Below are 20,929 nucleotides of genomic sequence, written 5' to 3'. Positions count from 1 at the left end.
GGTGAAGGAGTCATACAAAAACACAGTTTTCTGAGAAAGTTAGACCAGCTTTGATTTTTTTTTCACCTGTGATCGATGTATTTGTGTTTTTGTCCTTTCTTTTCTCACTGGTTTGTAGTGAGCGAGACTGTTTAAAAGGTGATATCAGGAATTTCTGTGCACAAATCAATTTAGCAACATTTGAACCAATCTGAGGACAGCTGTGGGGTTGTTTGCTTATATTGGGAGCAATGTCAATCAAATCTGATATCACACTGATAAATACACGGAGTGCCTGAGGGTTATGAACAGCGACACCCGACTGTCTTCCACTCACCAAGGGTATAAAATACCCCCGAAAATATTTAAGATTTATCACATAGGACTTAACACTTCTGCTCTGTCATTAAGATACACAACACAATGTGCACTTGGTTTCTTTAGTGATGGGATTTTTCCTGTTTGCTTTATGAGCAGAGTGCATCCAGTGTTCTCAGGGCCAAAACTAACAGCATCACACTGACATCTAGTGGACAAAAGCTTGTGTGCATTTCTGTGATTTCTTAGAAGTCAAAGGCAGTACAAAGAGGGTGTCACACTCTTATGTTGCATATTAACACTTCAAAGATTTTCATCAAAACATCTGTCAGAAGCGGGAAGCTTTACTGGTTCAGACACCCACCATGAACCACAACGTCTGGTTCCAGTGCTTCCAGGAACCTTTGTTGCATCTCTCAAGTGTCACCATTTAATAAAGATGTAAAAAAAAAATTGAATGGATTTGAGTACTGAAATTTCACAAAGGCTCATCACTGGAAAACCATAAACACAACAAAGAGTGTGAAATTATTCAAGAGTCTTCAGAAATAATCTTTAATGGAAAATATGTAGCAGCATTTTATTTAAAAAGTCAGATAGAAATCTTACATTTTGGTGGTGGAAAAAAACACAAAACTGCAGGTTGAGATAAAAATAGAAGTTAAATACAATCAATATTTTAGCTTCTGAAGCCTGGCTGGTTCACTTGTCCATTCAGGTAGCCAAGCTACTGGTCCCAAAGCAAAACATGGCCATGTTTTGTCCAAGAAAATAGCAAGAGTCGAACCACAAACACAAGCACACCATTTCATACTCACGCACATACACAACCACACACACACACACCCCTCTATTATGCAAAGCCCACTTTTATAGCAGCACATAGAGCCAAATATGACCCTAGGAATAGTTTTTGGGCAAATGAGGCCATCGATAGATTTAAAAAAAAAAAAAAACACCAATCACAATTAAAACACACACACACACGCGCAAGATCAAGTAGAGACTCTATAAAATGTCCTTTCAATTTGGCCTCTGCATAGGAAATAAAAAAAAAAAGTCAACCACTAAATGTAGGTGTGGTTGGTAATTAATGCAAGCATTTGGGTGCAATGCTAAAAAAACAACAACAACAACAAAAAAAACACTCCTGTTGGGTGGTCCCATCTCAAAGCACCCTTTGCTTTGTGTTTTCATCCAAACTGGGGGGTTAAATGTAGGTACGATTCCTGGGTGGGGGGGCCATCCAAGCTTATGTGTCAGTGTTTCCCAATTTAGCCAAAATCAGTGTGTGCAACCACTACACAGACATTTAAAAGCATCTGGATCCAAGTTATAAGAATGACCTTAATACAAGTCCATTAATGTTTGAAAAATCCATCGTACATATGTGGTACAGCACAGAGGTGACACCGTTCAGAGTCACCACACCTGAGCTTCCTTTCTTCCCCTTACAGCTGTGATATAAAGATCCGTTCAGATTTATTTGGCTACTCAGGAAGGTGGCGCTGTGGGGATGGAGTGCGCATCCTCGGTCTGATTTTTGGCACCGCCGCATCCTCTCGGAGCAACTCTTCCGTTTTCTCACTGCTCAGGGGCGGGGTCAGGACGCCTGAAGGGACAGGACAGTTGCCATGACGCTCCAACTCCACATCCTGGTAAGAGGAGGCCTTGTCCTGTACACACACACACACACACACACACACACACAAGAGCAGGAAAAGATTAATTGTGATGTCACTACAGAGCAGATGAAGGGAGGTGATTCCTCTATGATGATTGCCATCATTCCTGAAAATTATTTGCAAGTCCTCAGCTGAATTGGAGGTTGAAAGAATTTTAGATATGTGTTATAGGTTTATTGTTCCAACTTTGAAGATAATTGCAAATTTAAGATTTGATTTTAAAATGGTAGTAAAGAAAAGTTGTTTTTCAAGATGTTCTGATCATCTCCAAACTTTTTCCAGATTAAAATGTGATCATCCATTGTGTCTCTCTTATTGTACTACTTTCACACTACTGTATGTGGGAAGCAAGAGCCACTTACGAGCCATGTGAGGTAGGAGGCATGGGGCTGGATGTTGTGCATGTCATCAGCAGGGACTCCTGTAAACGTTTTCATGGGTGACCCGCCGACCTCCCGCAGCGCCATCGCGAACGGCACCATCCACCTCACACACTCCTCTACCTCCACCCTCTTCAGGGCTACATGGACACAAAGATGATCAAAGACATGAGTCAAGGTGATATGACCAGCGGTAGCACAAGCAGGAAGAAGTAAATGACATTTTGCTCCAGAAGAGTACAACTGTTCATTTAGCATGAGCTGGTTTCTCACCTGAAACGTTTTCCACCAGCTCCAGGGAGGAGAAGTGAAACAGAGCTGAAGCAGCAAGGACGCCATTGGAGAACTCAAGGCAATGCATGTCCAGCATACACAGGTCCAACAACTGGGAAAATCAGATAAAAAGAAACTTTAATTACACATCAGAGCATATCTTGAAGGAATTCGGAAAAAGTATGTCTTACAAACTTCTTCCAAGGATGTTAGATTTCAGAATGAATTGTATGTTTTTTGCTTATTAAAGCTAAACTACACAACCTCTCTAGTAAGAAAAAAACAAACAAAAAAACCCCAAAGTGGTACCTCTGCGATCTGTGTGAAAGTAGCTTGTGGATATCTGGGGATGAGCAGCTCGTCCGTCTCTTTCAGGTAGGCCACCTGCATGTAAACATTGAGCCAGGAGATGGGAGTCTGTGGGCTGAGACTCCACTTCAGCTCCTGTGTTAGAAAAGAGAGCAGACAAGCTACACGGTTAGAGACGTAACACCGTCACCAACAGCAATAAGGCCACTGACAACTCGAATTATTCGAGGTATTGTGGACTGATGTTGTAATACTGTAGTTCCAAAGTGTCTTGTCAGACAGGGTTGTGACAAGGTACACATTTCTAAATCGTGTAATAAAAAGACTCAAGAAGAAAAATGTCAACCATCAGTGATTTAGTTTCAGTTAAATTATTACTTACACATCACTTATGTTTAGTCAAATAAAAGTTCGTATTGGTGGGTCATGGATTAACAAAGAGCGTGTGTGTCCTTTACCTTCATAATAATGATTTCCATACTGAGAATCTCGTCTTCAGTGCAGGCTTCATCTGTGACATAGGCAAACTGGTGGACTTTAGGAGGATACATTTCCTGGGAGAAACAATGTAAAAAGGGAGACGAGCTTTATAATAATCAATCGCTAAAATCGGGTATAGATACATTTAATAGGCAGAGTGGCATTGATCTTTGTGGGAGTGGTATCAGCCAAGGTTGTGTTTTATCTATATAGTATATAAATATATTGTATTCAAATAGTCAGTAAGAGTCTTTTTATGTATGTGATGGAAGACAATTTTTAAATTTGTAAGGATTTTAAAAGTCTTGGACAAGTCTTGTGAAACGTACTCCTTCCCTTTTATATCGCTACTTTGTCTTTATGTAGGTTTTGCTTCTTTTATTGTGAGTTTACTTTTATATTGTTCTACTCATCATCATCATAACTCTGAACACAATGTTTCTTGCTTAAAAAAGATCCTATAAACTAACTTATCCAGCATGTAAAGTAGTATTAGTTGTTCCCGAAAGATCAAATATATATTGCAGTGTCTCCCCTATAATTGTACAGACCTGGTGGGACACCAGGCCAGAAAAAAATATTTTTTTTAATGCCAAAAATAATGCCAAATACCCATTCATCAGAAATCAAGAGACTCTGAACAGTGCTGTTTTAAAACGTGGGTCAACGTCTGTGTTGTTGCATAGGAAGCTCCCGGTTGCGTAGCTCCGTTTAAGGAATAGGGCAGTGCGTAAGTGAGCGAGCGGTTAAGTGAGAGAGCGAGCGGCAGAAAATTGACGGTGAATGTGAGCGGAGCAGAGGAAAAAGTTAGTAGTAAATTGTCAGTCTGGCAGTAAATGTACAGTACAGACTACAGTGTGTCAGTTAATAAATGTTGCAGCTTGTCAAGACCAAGAAAAGTCTCGTCTGTTCTTTCCCCAACTGCTGGAAAAGTGAAAGGGGTTAGCCCTGAAGTTAGCTAGTTAGACGATGCTCAACAGAGAAATACAGAACTGAGAAATGTGTGGCTGCCATTGACTATATATAACATTACTTTAATAGAAAATACATGGCAGTATATATTAAAAAATCAGATAGAATCTTACATTTTGGTGGTGGGAAAACAAACTGCGGGTTGGGATAAGATAGAAATGAAATACAATCAATATTTTAGCTTCTGAAGCCTGGCTGGTTCACTTGTCCATTTAGGTAGCCAAGCTACTGGTCACACAGCAGGTGACAGGTGTGTTTACGGTGTGTATGTACTCTGAAAGATGTCACAGCGTGGATATAAAGTCACAAAGCCGATGCATTGTTATCCTGGCATGCTTATACTACATAAACATACAGATGAGAACATATGTAAGGTCTCTTTGTAATAAAAGTCTACTGCAGAGTCATTTGACCTGGGAATGAATGCCCATCGTACCCTTTCCCACTGCAGACAAAAGCCAGATGTTAGTCAGTGTTAGCAGGTTTTTTTTGTCCAGTGTGAAAGGGGCTTTAGATGATATACCAAAAGCAAAACCTACAAGAAAGCACTAAACGCTACTTAGAAACAAAGGATTTTAATGCCCCTCTCACCTCTACTTTGGCAGCAATGAAGAGACAAGTGATGCCAATGAGCTGCAGCGTGGATTTGAAGACGTTTCTTTGCGTGGCCATGAAGCGATCAAAGTAGTCCTGAGCCAGGTGGTACGTCTCCCTGTGCAGTTTGTACACCTCACTCACCTAAAACATGCAAACAAACAAAACATCACTGCACTGATGAGACCTTCCGCAAGTTCAGAAAACACAACCACTGGTAGGCTTGTTTATGTGAGTGAACTATGGACATGAAATTGTATCAGGCAGCTGGTTATACTGATGATGGAACAAAAAAGTAATTACTGTTAACTCATCAGGGCAAGTTTGTCTCGTGTATGAAGGAGGAGAGCAACGCTACTATCCAATTCACACATTTGTAACTTTGCTTCCTGTGTAACCGAGAGCAAAGACTCGTGAAGTGGTTAAACGGATATATTCAACCTACAACATTTAACAAAACAAACAGGACCAAAAGAACTCTCTCAAAGTTAATGTTTTGCTCTTTTGAAAGAAACCTTAGATCTCACATCTGCCTGAAGAGGTCCCACATTACTTCCACACAGTCCTTATCACCATTATTCATAGCAATTTATACTTTGATATGAGGAGAAACTAAAATCAAAAGGCTAAAGCAGATAGGGTCTTTATTGAATGTGATTAGGCCAAATCTATTCGGTTGATCTCTTTCAGGGGCCGGCGAACTCATTAGTCATAGCAGCTCATTATTTAGTTTCAGTACAATGATGTTCAGAACTCAAAGTGTTTTTTTCCCCCCACTGCCCCACAAGATAACATTGAGTGTTACGAAACTGTTTGTGGTACAGGACGTTTACTGATAATAACCCACATAAAACTAATTCAAGCAGTCTAACTCTTATGCCATCTACAACTGCTGTTAACAGAAAGCATCATGGCTACTGGTCGTCAAGTGCGAGCCAGTAGATGGTTATGAACGGATGCGTGGATCCCTTCTGTTACAGGTCATGAGACCAAGGACATGCTACACACCTCCATGAGCCAGTCCAGGAGAATGGCCCTCATCTTAGGCTGAAGATGAGGATGCTTCTCCATCATGTTGACGTCTCTGGTGTAAGTCTTATCCTTCTCCAACATGTTGTTCCACACCACATCCTTACTGGCCCAGCTGATAACAAAAATCAGACATCAACACAAGGTAAAAAACAAGGATTCCTCATGAGTCTGAACACTCAATAATGACTCTTACAATGAACTGAATCCAGGTGAAGATATGCAGTTCAGTTTAAGGAAGATTTTCTTTGGATGGATACATAAACTACAAGAAAAAAAAAATTGCATTAAAACTGTTTTAAACCTACAGTAGTTTCTACAGGGCTATACAAACTAGGGGTCGACTGATTATCGGATCTGATATTCAGCATTTTTATGATTATCGGAATCTTTTTTTTTTGTGATGGCTGACATGCGCTACTTATGCTCTAATGCAGCCACCTCTCTCTGTCTGTAGTGAAAGCAATAGTTTTAAATGTTTAAACAAAGTTAAGTTTATACCTACTGATAATGATTTTATTTTAGCCAAAGTTGTAGATAGTGATAAATGGTGAAGGGGACAATCAGCTGCCACACACAGAACATGGAGTACTGTGCTTACAGACGCTGAAGTTAAGCCTGCCGCCATTAAAACTACAGATACATGCTAATTATCGAGGGCCGCAATGAGCCTCCCGAACAGCTTCTGTGCTCCTCACCATTTGCAATGTCCACATTACATGCTGAAGTGGCCCAAATACATTTTTAATGCCTCCAAGTGACTCAGATCTGATTTTTTGGTGGACATGTGAACAACCCAAATCTGACCTTTACATATCAGATCTAGGCTTGCATATGTCCCAGATCTGATTCATATCCGAATTCTTGCTATGCGACTGCTGTCAGAACAGTCAGATTGGAATTCATGTGTTTTTTTTTTTTTTATGCCTTGCATCTCTGCACATGCATGTGTCGCCTGTCGTCATCATTCAGTGTTGCTCACAGCCCGGCAAAAATGAACATTGAGAACAGATGGGAGGTGGGAGTCAATGGAAAAACGGGGACAAGTTTGTTGGACATTTATGAATAAACTTCTATACAACAAATAGTCATGTCATCCATGTTAATGATTTGACCGTCGTACAAATGATGTTATTCTTGTACATGGGGCTCACATTTCAGATAAATCTGTGGATGCGTGGCAGTTCGGGATCTCAACGGTGTTCATACATATCACTTACAAACATGAATGTGAACCATCACCACAAAAAGATCAAATCTCACTTCTGTAATTTGTGGTTTAGATGATGGTGGTGGTGGTGGAGAACTCTAACACGTGGCTCAAATCACCCAAAGGTGTTCAATTTGGTTGAGATCTGGTGACTGTGAAGGCCATAGCACACTCCTCACATTATTTGCATTCTCAACAAACCATTCACTGACTCATGTATGGAATCATCTGTATTGTGTTTCTCCATTCATTCAGGTTTTTGCCTTTAATTTATCATGTTGCCTGTATGTGCTCAGATAGAAGAAAGCAGGGGGATTATGAGCCTAGCCTGTGATAGTCAACAACAGTACTTACCACAGGGCAGGGAGCGGGGCGCAGTGCACGGGGGTCGTAAATATGTTGTTAAAGTTATAGTGGGGGAAGCCTGCATTTATCAGGGTAACTGGTTGGTCCTCTTCCTGATCAGGTGTGGGGATCCACCTGTGTGGACTGGTGTAAACAGCATCAGGCCTCCAGTCCAGCTTCACAGGAGAGAAGACAATGTGAGGGAGAGGAAGAAACATGGGAGATGCAACTTTTCCAAAATGCTAAAAAAGGCATAACAGCCTGAAAAAGGGAACTACTGACACACCACCTAGTTAGGAAACAAGTGTGAAGTACAATTTTAGGCAGCGACGACTGTTCAGCCACTGTGTACTTGACTTAGCAGCCAAGCTTAGATACAGTACTATCAGTGTTGCCTTTGATACAATACAGACGTAGTGGTGAGACTCAGCAACTGGTCTGCAGATACATTAAAAGAACCGAGACATGGGTGAAGACTGGGGTGAGGCACATGTTATATGATGTCAAACGTGGAGAGATAACCAAACCTACCTCACAGTCACGCTGCTTCTTCTTCGTCATCTCTGCTACCTCCTCATCCAGATCTTGTAAATACTGAGGATCAAAGAAGGAAACAGATGTTATTGTGTGTGTGATGTGGAAGCTCACAAACACAGAGCTGGTTAGATCACTTTTACAGCCCATGAGAGCTTGTGAAAACAGTAGAAACATGACCTAGGGTGTGTTTTGCATTGTAAGTTCTAATCAAAAACACCAATAAATCTAGCTGTGCTCATATGCAATGCAAAACCAGCTACATCAGTGAGTAATGCTAATGTGAAAGCAAAAGACACAATCACCTGCCAGCAACGAGGGATATATGCATCACCATTTCTCACATTTTGGTCATTCAAAAAGGGCCTACGTTAGGGAGCTAGCTACAGCTGAATATGGGGTTTAGCAAGCCTTTCAGACTACTTACAATGGCAACATCTGCCTTCCTCTTTCTCGGTCGTACTGTATTTTCCTTGGGCGCCTCGGGAGCAACAGATTTCGGTTCTGTCTCTTCCCTAAAACGAACAACACAGAACAAAAACGTAGCTGTAAGTCTCCAGAGTGGACACAAACATCTCAGCAAGCTTGGTTATATGTGCCAATGTGGACAAAACAAGGTCCTATAGCGACAAGCTAACTAGCCGGATGGCTAAAGCTCCATCAACTCAACTTTTCTTTCGTCGTCACACACTGAGTGACGAGATTGATTGAGACATGAATCAGCTCAATATTAAACTCACCGTCTTCCTAGCATTATACTCAGAGGGGTGGTGTCAGTTTCGGAGTAAACCTGTGAAATGAGAATTGTTTAAAAGTTATATTTTGGGGTTTAAACAAACACATTCACACACAGTCCCAACCCCCACTCTCAACTCCCTCCTTTGGACAAAGCCCGGCTCATCCTGCGCGGGGAAATGGAAACAGTACGCAATGTTAAAAGTCGCCAAAAAGTACCACGTGATGCAAGTATAATCATGAAACGAGTCCATGACAGACAGCAGACATTACATTATCTGTTCACCGTTGTTATGTTGCATATTTGTGCGGGGAAACTGGTTATTTTCATCCACTAACTTTGGACAGCTGGCTTGCCAGATAATGGCCGAGCCCGGCACAGCTGAGACGCCAATTTCCAACTCACTATTTAACAGTGACAGCAAAAACATCGATCCTCTAGTTATTCACAAACGACATTCAAGTTTGAGCATCCACAAACTTTTAAGTCATTGTTCGCATTTCAAGCTTGTTGCGGGTTTAGTTAGCATTTAAGTCAGCTCATACACAAGAGTTGCAGCTGAAACTAGCTAAACTAACCAGATAGTCTCGTTTCATCCACTCACCTCAAGATTATCTCCTTGAAGTTCACTCTTCACCTCGTTTACAGATTAAATATGAGTATTGTGTAGGTTCCCCGCCTGTGGTTGAGGCTGAAGGTGCTGTGTGTGAGACAGAGAGTGAGCAGGCCGGGCTGCTGGTTGCTCCGAGCTGGCGCCTTGCAGGGAACAGATGACCTGAAGCATCAACGTCAGGGAGGAGGCGATTTAACTTGGCGCTAAAACACCAACTCCACCGCCTCTTTATAGTCTCACTTCAGCTCCATTCATCACGGTTTCACACATATAGCGTGTACACAGCAAATATACTCGATATAGACGGGGTATATTGCGCGAAACAAAATGAAAAATGAGTTTATAATTTAGTCACTGAGCGGGAGGCGTGACAGCCGGCAGTGACAGCTGCAGGGGCGGGTCTCGAAGAGGAAGTGCCCGGGCACCGCGTGGCTAGTCTGTCAGATGTAAACAAAGCCGAAGTAGTCTGGATTTAAGCATAAAATAAAGCATAACACGACCAAAGTATGGTGAAATAATGGAGCCCATTCGTTCTGTAGACTCCAGAGAGTGTTGTCAGTCGCTGACACCGTGGGCGCGTCTATTATTTAGCAGAAACTGGACTATGTTAGCCTGTCGATGCTACTGGGGCGCCCATTTCCAGCCCGGGTTGCCATACTTGCTGCTGTCCCCCTTACGCAACCACGTTAGCCTTTTCCAAACACAAACGTGTCGCACTGCTACATACATTTTTAACTCAGGGAACTAAAGATAAAAGATGTATCTTTCTGTATCACCAGTTTGATATAGATTTTGAGGATATATTTTACAATTCATAAACAATTTGGAAATTGACCCTTGCCCAGTCATGTGACCCCGTGCTTAGAAAGACAAAAAACAAGACTTGTCCACTGCTCCCTAGTTGTTGCACAAAATCGGAAACATGAGATTTTTGGATCTTTTTGGGCGCCTAAAATCTGTGGTTATTGGAATGGTTCATGTTAAAGCCTTACCAGGTAAACTAAGACTTCACTTAACCTTTCTTTCCAGTGTTTTGGTGTGATATTTACAGTGGTGGAAGAAGTAACTTATTCAGTTCCCTAACTTGAGTAAATGCAGCAATACCACATTTAAACAAAAGTACTGCAATGCAAGTAAAAGTTATGTATTGAAAATGTTACTTAAATAAGAGTACACAAGTATTATTAGCAAATTTTACTTTAAGTATCAAAAGTAAAGGTAAAAGTGGAATGTCATACTATTATAAATTAAATCATGGGATGATTTTAGCTCCAGCATTAATGTGTAAGTAGTATTTTGCTGTTGTGGTTGGTCTAGGTGAAGATCATTTGAACTACTTTACTGTTGGGTAGTTTAATCTATAATAATTATGTTTTGATAAGACAATTAAATGTTTTGTGTGAAAAATCTTAACTGTCAAATAAACATAGTGGAGTAAAATAGTTTAACTATGGCACTTAAACAAATGTACTTATTTACATTCCACCACTGAAAATTTGGAAGCTGTACTATGTGATATCTTATAATATATATAACCAAGTTTCTCACCTATTCCAGGCACCCCACTAGGATGTATGAAAATGTCCCAGATCATTGAAGAGGCATGTAGGGAGGCAGCGATCTACCGTGATGCAGGGATTGTAAGTGGTTGCACATTGTGTGAATTCCTTAGACATTTGAAGTCTTTCCAGGCAATCTAGTAACCATTGTAAACGCTTCTGTCAGGATGGTGTGATTATTGAGAACATGCACGACATCCCCTACTCGTTCTCTGTGGGCCCTGAGGTGTCTGCCTGTATGACTTCAGTATGTGCTGCTGTGAGAGGCCTCTGTCCGTCTCTGCCGCTCGGAGTGCAGATACTATCCTCTGCTAACCAGCATGCATTGGCTGTAGCTCTGGCTTCAGGTTCAGTATTGATATTATAGTATGATTACTGTAGTGCTGCATATGAGGCTATAATCATCTGCAGCTAAAGCTTTTAGAGCAGATCAGAACAGAGAACCATGTCTTATCATGTCTAACTTATGTTCCAACCAAACTCTACAGCCGCTGATTTCACTGTTTGGTCGCCCTATCTGATTTAAGGTGTGTTTATCAGTGAAATAAGCTGCTGTGTGTTTGGTCTAGAATGAACAAAGATCAACCACATAATTAAAAGGTTTTGGTAGACAAAATATGCTAGCATTTGTCTCATTTAACCATAGCTCTATCATCTCACAGGTCTGGATTTTATCAGGGCTGAGGGTTTTGTCTTCTCTCACGTGGCTGACGAGGGCCTCTTAAATGCATGTGCCGGGGACTTACTGAGATATCGCAAGCAGATTGGAGCTGAGCATGTGCAGATCTTCACCGACATCAAAAAGAAGCACAGGTGAGATCACTATTTGCATAGTTTCATTAGTTAGAAGAACCTGATGGGCCACTGGCATGCAAAAAAAGACCTTAAAGCATATTTGACTAATGTCTGAATACAACAACTGTAGTGGTGCACTTATAGCAATATTTTTTTCTTTCTACTTATACTGACATAAGTACCGTTGGCCTGACTCACTACTGACTCTAGTGTCAGACTAAACAACCTGGAACTTGTTAATGTGGTACTAAATTTCCCTTATTAGGCTTTATATTTTCTCTAATGTGCCTCCTTTATCAACAGCAGAATTTCCTCCCTGATGCAGTTTGTTTTTCTTTTAATGTCCATTTCAGCCAATTTCCTATTATTTCATCCATATATTAGAAATATAATCGCTTCTGGTAATTTCACGTGTTAATTGCTAACAGAGATGTTAAAGACTTAACACACACACACAAAAAAAATTAAGGCAGTATACCACTGAGAAAAATGAAATGAATTTAAAAAAAACTAATGAACAATTGGGCAGAATGAGGTTAAATCCTTGTCTGATTGCCTAATTTCTCAAGCTATACATGTCAATAATCATGTCATCACTTGAGAGTTACTCTTAAAGCTTACTCTTAAACTTTACTGTAAGTAGGAGTGAGACATTTATTAAATGTGTCTTCTTTCTGAAATACTTTCTAACTCATTTTTTTTTTACTATAAGTGTAATTCTTAGAAGTATGACAAATGCGGGTCCAGACCAGCAGTCTCCCAACGGTCTAGTGACCTATGTCTAACAACCTATCACCTTGATCAATCAATGATCTGTCAGTCATCATTGAGTGCTCTATTTTGTCCCAAAGAACGTGGTCAGTATAAGTGGGTATGGATGTCACTCTTCTGTTGTTCTGTCTTCAATATAATCCCAGCCCAAATCTCATTGTCATTCAGTCTGTGGGTATGTTTGTGTAGTATACTGTATGTGTGTTTTTTTTAGCTCCCATGCCCTGACGTCAGACGTGAGCATTGAGGAGACGGCACGAGCTGCCGAGTTCTTCCTCTCAGATGGACTCATCATCACAGGAGTGGCTACTGGAGTGCAGGCTGACCCGCAGGAGCTCAGAGGTACTGCTACAAAAACTCCACACTTCATACAACCAGAAGCCTTATGGTGCTGTAATGAATGCTAGCTTCATCATGCACTTTTTTGATCAATTGTTTAGTCTATGAAATGTCGAAAAACATAAAGTTATTGAATAAACAATGAAATGAAACAGAGAAAAGCAAGTAACTCACCACAGTCTTATTTACTGTGCATATCACTCTGAGTCAGTGCCCTGTCTGTCCAGCAGAGGACACTCTCACCTGTAGTGAGTTCCTGTCAGCAGTGCTCTGTGGTCCTTGATTGGTCAGGACAGTTTACATTCAAACCAGTGATCAACAGTCACCCAATATGGCAGCCATCTGAAGCCTGTCTACACTGAGGCTCAGTTTAGGAATGCTGGATACGCACTCTGTCTGTCTCTCTTTCATACACACTATATACAGTCAAGTATCAGCAGACATTAAGTGTTGTGTTATCTGAGCTCCACTGGGAAGGGAAGTTTCAGGCTCATTTCCAGGGGATTGTGCTGGATAGTTATTCTCGTTATTCTAGCATACACACATGCATACATGTACACACGGAGCATTTTAGCATCTTTCAGCTCATTGTTTTTGGTGTCTTTGGGGCTGTAACTTTAATGTTTGCTTCAGTTTCAGTCCTCTCATTCCAGACCTAATTTCCAGCAGCAGCAGGCAGCTGTTTTCAACCAAACAAAGCACTGATAAAGCCACTGTACACCACCTACCCACCTCTACACAGCAGATAGACAGTTAGAAACTAACTGGTGAACATAGCTGAGCATTTAGCCACTACAGAGCCAGATATTTCTCTAAAAAGTGAGTGAGTATTGGACATACATTCACCCGGTGAACAGAACCACACTTCCAAATGAATGCTAATGTTGCTCTGTGTCTGCTAGATGTGTAAATAAGCTAATGTTTGCTAACACATTTGCCATATCAACTCTATACGTCAGTGTTTTGTTTACAGCTTTTTTTTTTGCTGCCGTCAAGTGACCAAAAAAATCAATTAAAGCAAGTTTAAGTACAATTATGATATACTTACTGCTACTTTAAACTCCCACTTTACTACATTTCAGAGGGAAATATTCTTTTTACTCAACTACACATGTTTGACAGCTATAGTTACTACTGCAGTTACTTTGCAATTTAACATACAACACATATGATTTAGCTTATAAAATTTGATGCTTTGTTAAAATGAACTACTCAACAGTTTTTAAAATAGTTAATGAATAAGTAATAATAATAAAGTAATATAGTATATAACACTGAAAGGAGCAATTTCACTATAGGTACTTTATGTGTAGGTTTTTAATGCAAAACATTTTCTTTTTCAACTATTTTTAAATAGTTGTATTGCTACATTTAATCAAGTAAAATATCTGAGTACTTCTTCCACCGCCGTACATTTAGTGGAAATATTGTACTTAATTAACTGCACTACATTGATTTGATAGCTATGGTTACTAGTTATTTTGCAGAATCAGATTTTAAACGAAATGTAAACATGATCATCTTAAAAAATATGATGCAGTGTTATAGAATAAACTACCAAGCAGTATTGTACTTTACCAAAACATCTGCTTGTAATGGAGTTTTTTATGTTACAGCGTGGTATAACGACTTTTACTTGAGAATTTGTAAAAAAGAAAGAAGAAAATGTTCTGCTAAGTCAGTGGCCATGGAGGCTGTGAGGAAAGGCACTAGGGTTTGAGAAGAAAATACCACCAGGTCCGTGTCTCTGCGGAGGGTCAGTGGGGCTGAAATCTGGACCATGTCCTGCTCACAGCAACACCGGGTTGCTATTTTAAGCCGAGTCTCCAACACGACAGACAAGACTGTAAACACTTGGAGCTAAACAGGCACTCAGCCTTAGTTCCATGCACGCGAGGGTCCTGGCACACGTGAACAAACACACACACATTTTCTCACACCCCTTTCTCTCTCACACACACACGTGCACTCTTGTCGACACAAACATGCAGGCACTGGTTAAAGCTCACATGCCTGTGTGGAGGTTAGCCTCTATAAAGTTCACTGGGTGTATCACAGCCTCTCTTGGTTTAGTCACCTTCTCAGCATTACAACAGACAGTATGGGTGATTATTCATAAACAGGTCCAGATTTGCCTTAAACACCTTGTGTTTCAGCCACTTACGTTAGTTTGATATTGTTTCATTTTGTTCAAATTTGTCTTACACAGATTTGTGTCATATCATATACCGTGTGTATTTTTAAAACCTGTGGTGGACTTTGTTTCTTTGCCTTTGCAGATGTTTCCCAATCTGTGAAAATCCCAGTGCTGATAGGCTCTGGAGTGACCCACGACAACATTGAACATTTCCTTGATGCAAATGGAATGATCATCGGGTCTCATTTCAAGAAAGAAGGCCACTGGGCCAACGCAGTCGACCCCGAGCGAGTGAAGAAGTTCATGGCAAAGATGCGTGAACTTCGAAAATGAGGTCAATTAAAGGCGTTTCCTGTGGGACTGAACCCTGAAGAAAAAAAAAAAAGTTTTATTCACTGTACACATTAAACACATTCAGCCACCACCTTAAGAAAACAAGATTTATTTGCAATTTTTTTTGTACATTTTATAAATACAAACATAGAAAAAAACATATTCATCAACTGTATTTACACTCATGAGTCTAGCATGAACAATTTGTGTAACATAAAAAAAAAAAGTGAGTATCCACCGAAAAGTAGTCTCAATACAAAACATGAACAGTGGTTTCGTAATCATTCCCTGTGCATTTGAAGCAACATTTTTTCTTATGAAATTCACAGAGTATGGTTATGTTTTCACAAGGCATGAGTACTGTACAGGTCAACATGATATGAAATCAGCTTTTAACTTGCAATACACTTCTCACAAGAACATCTAAAGCTAAGGCACGTCATATATCACATACTGAACACAAGGAATAATCAATCAAAATGTGCCAACTGCATCATCATTTAGAACAAAGTATTCTACAGGTATGACGTTTTCTAGTTCTCAAATTTGGATCAGTGTCACACACTGTGACGGTAACAACACCTTTACAATATCTTTCACACACTTGCAACTTTCTATAAGCCCTACCCCTACTTATATCTAATCAGGCTAAACAAGTCAAACAACTCAACTGCTCTCATTTGATATATGTACAAAGGCTTTATTTGATAGTAACTGTGCTTTCCAACCTGAGGGGCCACGTTGTCATTCATCATGTCAGGAGATCAGTGGTTTCACACGTGAGGGTTGCAGTGCAGGTTGCCTGTATCCTAATGAAAGCATGTGTTGCTATGGTTCATTTGGCTGATGTTTGCTCATTTGCAGAATTACGTGTGTGAGGTGAAAAAATGTTGGAAAACCTGAGTGATTCAGAGTCAAGGCACTGTGCTGCACACTGAGCTGTGGTGGATACAACCTGACAAGCACCCTCACTAGCAGGTTCATCACTCCTGCTCAGTAGTTGTAAAGGCGCTGGCAGGGCTGCTTGAAGTGGCCGTAGCGTCTCTCTGCCGGGGAGAATCGCATCTTAGCCAGGTTCTGCCTGTGGAGGGCGCTGCGGCTCAGCTTCTTACGCTCAGCCTGGGTCTTTGCCCTCTGGACAGCCAGCAGCTGGATGTTGCAGGGCAGAGGGATTCCCCAGGCAGCCAGGCGCCAGGAGATGTGTCGCCGCACTGCCACCGGCCTGAATAAACACAGAGGAAGTGTTATAATATGTGTTGATGAAATATTAGAACGAAGAAATACAATATGAGAGAGACAGTATTACTGCACACAAGTGATTGCATTTTTTCAAGGGTTTTGAGAGTTCTCATTTCTCAAGAGGTTAGAATAAATCCTGAGAGTACAGTTAATATCAGTATTAGGATTAAAATAGTCTTGATATTTGTGTGTCCACATCCATCTATTTTGATTGCTCAACTACATGTTAGCCATTCCAAGTATAACTCAAAATAACTGACCCAAAACTGTTTCATTAGCTAAGCATGAAACTTTATTCCTGACCTTAGAAACCCTGGCTGACCTGCTTTTAACTCATTTTGGCCACTTGGGGGCAGCAAAGGCAGCCTCTAAATACAACACTGACATACTGTATTATCATATTTTTAAATTAATATGGCATGTTAGCAAAGATTTGCTTATTTACACATCCAGCAGATACAGAGCTATGTTAGCATTAATCTGGAGTCATGTTTCTGTCTACCAGATGAAGTCAAGTCCAATCTGCACTCTCATGTCAGCTCTGCTTTGCTCCTCAACAACTCCCAAGAAAAATATCTGGCTATGTTCACCAGCTAGTTGTTAACTTTGTCTGGCTGCTATTTAGTGCTAGTGTATGTTCACCAGCTAGTTATTAGCTTTGTCTGGCTGCTATTTAGTGCTAGTGTATGTTCACCAGCTAGTTATTAGCTTTGTCTGGCTGCTATTTAGTGCTAGTGTATGTTCACCAGCTAGTTGTTAACTTTGTCTGGCTGCTATTTAGTGCTAGTGTATGTTCACCAGCTAGTTATTAGCTTTGTCTGGCTGCTATTTAGTGCTAGTGTATGTTCACCAGCTAGTTATTAGCTTTGTCTGGCTGCTATTTAGTGCTAGTGTATGTTCACCAGCTAGTTATTAGCTTTGTCTGGCTGCTATTTAGTGCTAGTGTACAGTAGGTTTATCTAAGCTTTTTCCACACTAAACAGCTGAATGGACTGAATCAAGATTGTAAAGTCACAGGCCATAAAACCAAAACAATGAGCTGAAAGGAGCTAAAAAGCTCCATAGAGAGCTGATAATTTGTTGAGGGTTTGTCACTACAGGCCACATCTTTTACTTTACACAGTCATTTGGGCCATTGATTTTATAAAAAACACTGATCTTATAAAAAATAATTACCTCATCATCTGTTCATTTTATCAGCATTGGCAACCAGTATTTGTTCTACTATGTGCAGAAACTGCCTGCAGAACAAAGCAGATGCTATTGGAAATGTAATTACAGTTTAAGTGCTGGAGTTACTCAAGTCCTGTGTTTTTCCAGCGCTTCTCTGTACTTCTTAGCTTCTAAAATAAGTCAATAAAAATTCCAAGCCCTATTTCCAAAATGTTTGAAAACACAACAGCTCGCATTTGTGACTTTTCCAACTTAGAAATACAATCTGAAGCCCCATTCTGACAAGATTAACATTACAGGAGGAGGTGAGTTATGAAATATTTTCCTCTCTCCCTCGTTAGAAAAGTTGTTGTTCCAGGCGGACTTTTGCCCTCTGGCAGACAACAGGAGCTGGTTCTGTAATAGACATTGATATGCTGCAGCTGAAAGCCATGTAACCTTCATCACCGACAGACTTTGTATTATTTTTAATATTAGTATTATTTACCAGTAATTGTTTAGCTGTAACTTAATTATTAATATAGACAGTTGAATGTCGACAATTCGTTTACAGGCACTTGCATTTGTACTATATGTAGCTCACTTCACATAAAATCACGGCATTGATGAGCTTGTGGGTTTATTCTCTCATAAAGTTTATCTTTATTTGTGTCTTCCCTGTATGGGTTGACTGATGATAACAGGTGATCTATCAGGTTAACAATTCTACCTCATCTGCTGATAAAGCTGATAAAACTCAGCAACAGTCTGTACCAGCAGACTGAGAAACAGTAGCTAGCAGGGGTTAATTATTGTATTATTACCAAGAGAAAGGTAATGAGGTAAATATTGGACTTTTGGAATCTAGACGTAGCCAATATAACTCTCTCTTGTTTTGGAAAAGGATGACATGGATATTCATTTTGGGCTTTTGAGACAAATGTGTGTGTGTGGGCTGGTCAGAGCAATGGAAAACAACCTGGAGGAGTCCTCTTCATCTTCATCAGAGCCCTCCTCCTCCTCCTCCCCTTCCTCTTCTCCACTCATTCTGCGTCTGATCTGGTAGACAGACATACTGGGGTGCTCGATCAGCAGGTTCTCAAGGGGGTCCACCTCAGGGGCCGACAGTGGCCCGTTCTCTGCAAGAAGAACAACCATGTATCAGCTGCACCCTCACTGAGGCGAGGACCTTTAGACCACACAGATGTGAACGAGGTTTATCTCTAACCTGGGAGATTAACAATGACCCATTCTCCCTCCTCGAACTCCATCAGCTCCTCAAAAGTATCTTCCGCCACCTCAAAGTCGTCGCCGGCATTCCCGAGCAGATGAGAAAGAATCTTCCCGATCATCTTTATGCCTTTATTGCCGTCTGTAAAATAATAACAACAAGCAGGTGAATTGAAAGAATGCACAAAAACACATTGAGGTAGTTGGGAAGTTTTGCGTCCATGATTCCATATTTAAAAAAGAAATTATGGGTCACCTGAGTGTGCTTGAGTTTTTATAGCACTTGTGTTTTAAAACAGTACAAATGGCTCCACCTTGAGGCCATCCCAGTAAACACCCTACAAGACCTGATGCCTTATCTGTATCAACAACTGCTTCCATTACGCCATCTCAGAAACCCAAGGAGGCCGAGTTGTTATGTCACAGTGACGTGGTAAGTTTAGAACAGACACCGCTTAAGGAACACAATGATACAAGAGGCTGAAATTACACTGATTGCAGCAGTATCATATCATCCCTGATACTGGTTGAGATTCCTTCCATGAGAGAGGAAAGTCAGTCTGATGTGTTGCCCCAGACTAACAGCTGACTGACCTTTTGTCCAAAGCTGACGACCCTGTAGTCTTTACTCTTGGTATTAATTTCAATTTATACCATCACTGCTTGTTTGTTTTTCTTAGTCTGTGGTGCAGGTTTCTATCCTTTTCTTGGGTAAATATATTTAACTCTCTTACTTACTATTTTAATACATTATTTCAGTGTACAACTAACACTAAATCTTACTGTCAAAGTAAGTGAAAGTAGACATGAGACACTAATCTCACTGTAACACATCTGTGTTGGAATGTACTTTTTGGTTAACGTAAGGAGTACTTATCCTTTTTCCACGGTTACATTTATCAGACTTAAGTTTAATGTGGTTAAAATCATCTCAAGCTCAATGCATCAGCAACAACAATCTAATAATATGATATTTAACAATATAACAATCACAGTGGCTGTTTGTCTGCGTAACAAATACTTTCACCTTTGATACTTTACACTTTGCTGGTAATATTTCTGTACTTACACTTAAGTAAGCGTAAGACTTACGCTTTTTCCTGAAGACTTTTTTATGTGGAGATTTAACACAAGTATAACGTTAACTCAGGCTTTCAAATCCTTATGTTATCATAACATTTTTTTATGGTATTCATGATAAACAGACCTATTTTTCTCTTAGCTCTGCAATCTATCTACCCCAAAATACAGTAAGACCATTGCAAATATATTCCAAGATAATTATTAGTAGTAGTAATAGTTACTACATTATTACATACTGTATATTATTACATTTCTGTTGTAGTTCAAGACAAAAATGCATCCATAAATAGACCCATGTTTTTCCCCAGTGTCTGGATGCCTTCTTGCCCACTTGTCAGTGTCTGGCCGGAATCTAATGTCAGCAGCCCCTCCCTGCAATCACACATACTGCAGGACATTGCCTTAATGCAAGAAACCCCGAGGATAGCATATCATAACATCAACGGCCTATTATCACATGATACTTGGAAAACAACAGCTGACTGTGTGCTGAGCGATTGTTGCGTTATGCGTTATTTCTTATAATTAACAGCTGCAAAGTTAATATTCTGTTCAAATAACAGTCGAGCAAAAGGAAACTCGATGATCAGACATCACATAGCCAAGAGGATGGTAGTAAGAGAACAAAAGACAAAAGGAATTCAAGGCTTATAGACGGTGATTATTGTTCATTGATGCAGAGATTTAGACATTGACTCACCTGACAAAATAAAGATATGTTTTTTCTTCGGGTGTGGCCGTTGTGTGGAAACGATCCTGCTATGTTGCTGTTCTTCAGAGATTGTTTTGATCTCAAAGTTGTTTATCTGCGAGAGTCCTCCTTGTGTCCTGAAA

General features: G+C 40.3%; 3 protein-coding genes across 6 annotated transcripts; 1 reads left to right on the top strand and 2 right to left on the bottom strand.

Moving 5' to 3' along the window:
* Window positions 1-863: 863 nt before the first annotated feature.
* On the bottom strand, window positions 864-9,799 carry ccne1 (cyclin E1). 3 transcript variants are annotated; one of them, XM_044358958.1, is made up of 12 exons: window positions 9,449-9,799; window positions 8,849-8,898; window positions 8,536-8,623; window positions 8,106-8,168; window positions 7,584-7,750; window positions 5,999-6,134; window positions 4,988-5,134; window positions 3,403-3,498; window positions 2,945-3,079; window positions 2,636-2,747; window positions 2,345-2,502; window positions 864-1,973 (listed from the first exon to the last, which is right to left on the bottom strand). In XM_044358958.1, the coding sequence occupies exons 2-12, from the start codon at window positions 8,860-8,862 to the stop codon at window positions 1,788-1,790; spliced, it is 1,302 nt and encodes a 433-aa protein (XP_044214893.1). In that variant the 5' UTR covers window positions 8,863-8,898; window positions 9,449-9,799; the 3' UTR covers window positions 864-1,787. The 3 variants fall into 3 exon arrangements, with proteins under 3 accessions (XP_044214893.1, XP_044214810.1, XP_044214969.1); XM_044358875.1 differs by lacking the exon at window positions 9,449-9,799 and adding an exon at window positions 9,130-9,436; XM_044359034.1 differs by lacking the exon at window positions 8,849-8,898.
* Window positions 8,916-16,264, top strand: zgc:162297 (uncharacterized protein LOC555865 homolog). 2 transcript variants are annotated; one of them, XM_044359229.1, is made up of 6 exons: window positions 8,916-9,074; window positions 11,015-11,097; window positions 11,183-11,363; window positions 11,679-11,829; window positions 12,797-12,924; window positions 15,201-16,264. In XM_044359229.1, the coding sequence occupies exons 1-6, from the start codon at window positions 9,023-9,025 to the stop codon at window positions 15,389-15,391; spliced, it is 786 nt and encodes a 261-aa protein (XP_044215164.1). In that variant the 5' UTR covers window positions 8,916-9,022; the 3' UTR covers window positions 15,392-16,264. The 2 variants fall into 2 exon arrangements, with proteins under 2 accessions (XP_044215164.1, XP_044215082.1); XM_044359147.1 differs by lacking the exon at window positions 8,916-9,074 and adding an exon at window positions 10,228-10,452.
* si:ch211-260e23.9 (uncharacterized protein LOC555795 homolog) lies at window positions 15,485-20,925 on the bottom strand. The gene is made up of 4 exons (XM_044359332.1): window positions 20,796-20,925; window positions 19,011-19,154; window positions 18,762-18,921; window positions 15,485-16,613 (listed from the first exon to the last, which is right to left on the bottom strand). The coding sequence occupies exons 2-4, from the start codon at window positions 19,132-19,134 to the stop codon at window positions 16,385-16,387; spliced, it is 513 nt and encodes a 170-aa protein (XP_044215267.1). The 5' UTR covers window positions 19,135-19,154; window positions 20,796-20,925; the 3' UTR covers window positions 15,485-16,384.
* Between the last annotated feature and the right edge of the window lie 4 nt (window positions 20,926-20,929).

The sequence above is a fragment of the Thunnus albacares genome, chromosome 1 (genome assembly GCF_914725855.1).
Source record: "Thunnus albacares chromosome 1, fThuAlb1.1, whole genome shotgun sequence".
NCBI classification, from domain to species: Eukaryota; Metazoa; Chordata; class Actinopteri; order Scombriformes; family Scombridae; genus Thunnus; species Thunnus albacares.
Note: the sequence above shows the minus strand (reverse complement) of the source record. Positions and strands in the feature narration are given on the sequence as shown.

Bases quoted from the DNA above. Each gene is read 5' to 3' on its own strand.
- ccne1 (XM_044358875.1), bottom strand. From the start codon at position 9,174: ATGAAAATAACCAGTTTCCCCGCACAAATATGCAACATAACAACG. The intron at 6,135-7,583 runs GTAAGTACTGTT...TTTTGTTATCAG, and splicing joins GCCCCGCTCCCTGCCCTGTG to CTGGGCCAGTAAGGATGTGG. The intron at 3,499-4,987 runs GTGAGAGGGGCA...TGTTTCTCCCAG, and splicing joins TCATTGCTGCCAAAGTAGAG to GAAATGTATCCTCCTAAAGT.
- si:ch211-260e23.9 (XM_044359332.1), bottom strand. From the start codon at position 19,134: ATGATCGGGAAGATTCTTTCTCATCTGCTCGGGAATGCCGGCGACGAC. The intron at 18,922-19,010 runs GTTAGAGATAAA...TTCTTCTTGCAG, and splicing joins GGTCATTGTTAATCTCCCAG to AGAACGGGCCACTGTCGGCC. The intron at 16,614-18,761 runs GTTGTTTTCCAT...GTGTTTATTCAG, and splicing joins GATGAAGAGGACTCCTCCAG to GCCGGTGGCAGTGCGGCGAC.
- zgc:162297 (XM_044359147.1), top strand. From the start codon at position 10,380: ATGAGATTTTTGGATCTTTTTGGGCGCCTAAAATCTGTGGTTATTGGA. The intron at 10,453-11,014 runs GTAAACTAAGAC...CACCTATTCCAG, and splicing joins TCATGTTAAAGCCTTACCAG to GCACCCCACTAGGATGTATG. The intron at 11,364-11,678 runs GTTCAGTATTGA...ATCATCTCACAG, and splicing joins GGCTGTAGCTCTGGCTTCAG to GTCTGGATTTTATCAGGGCT.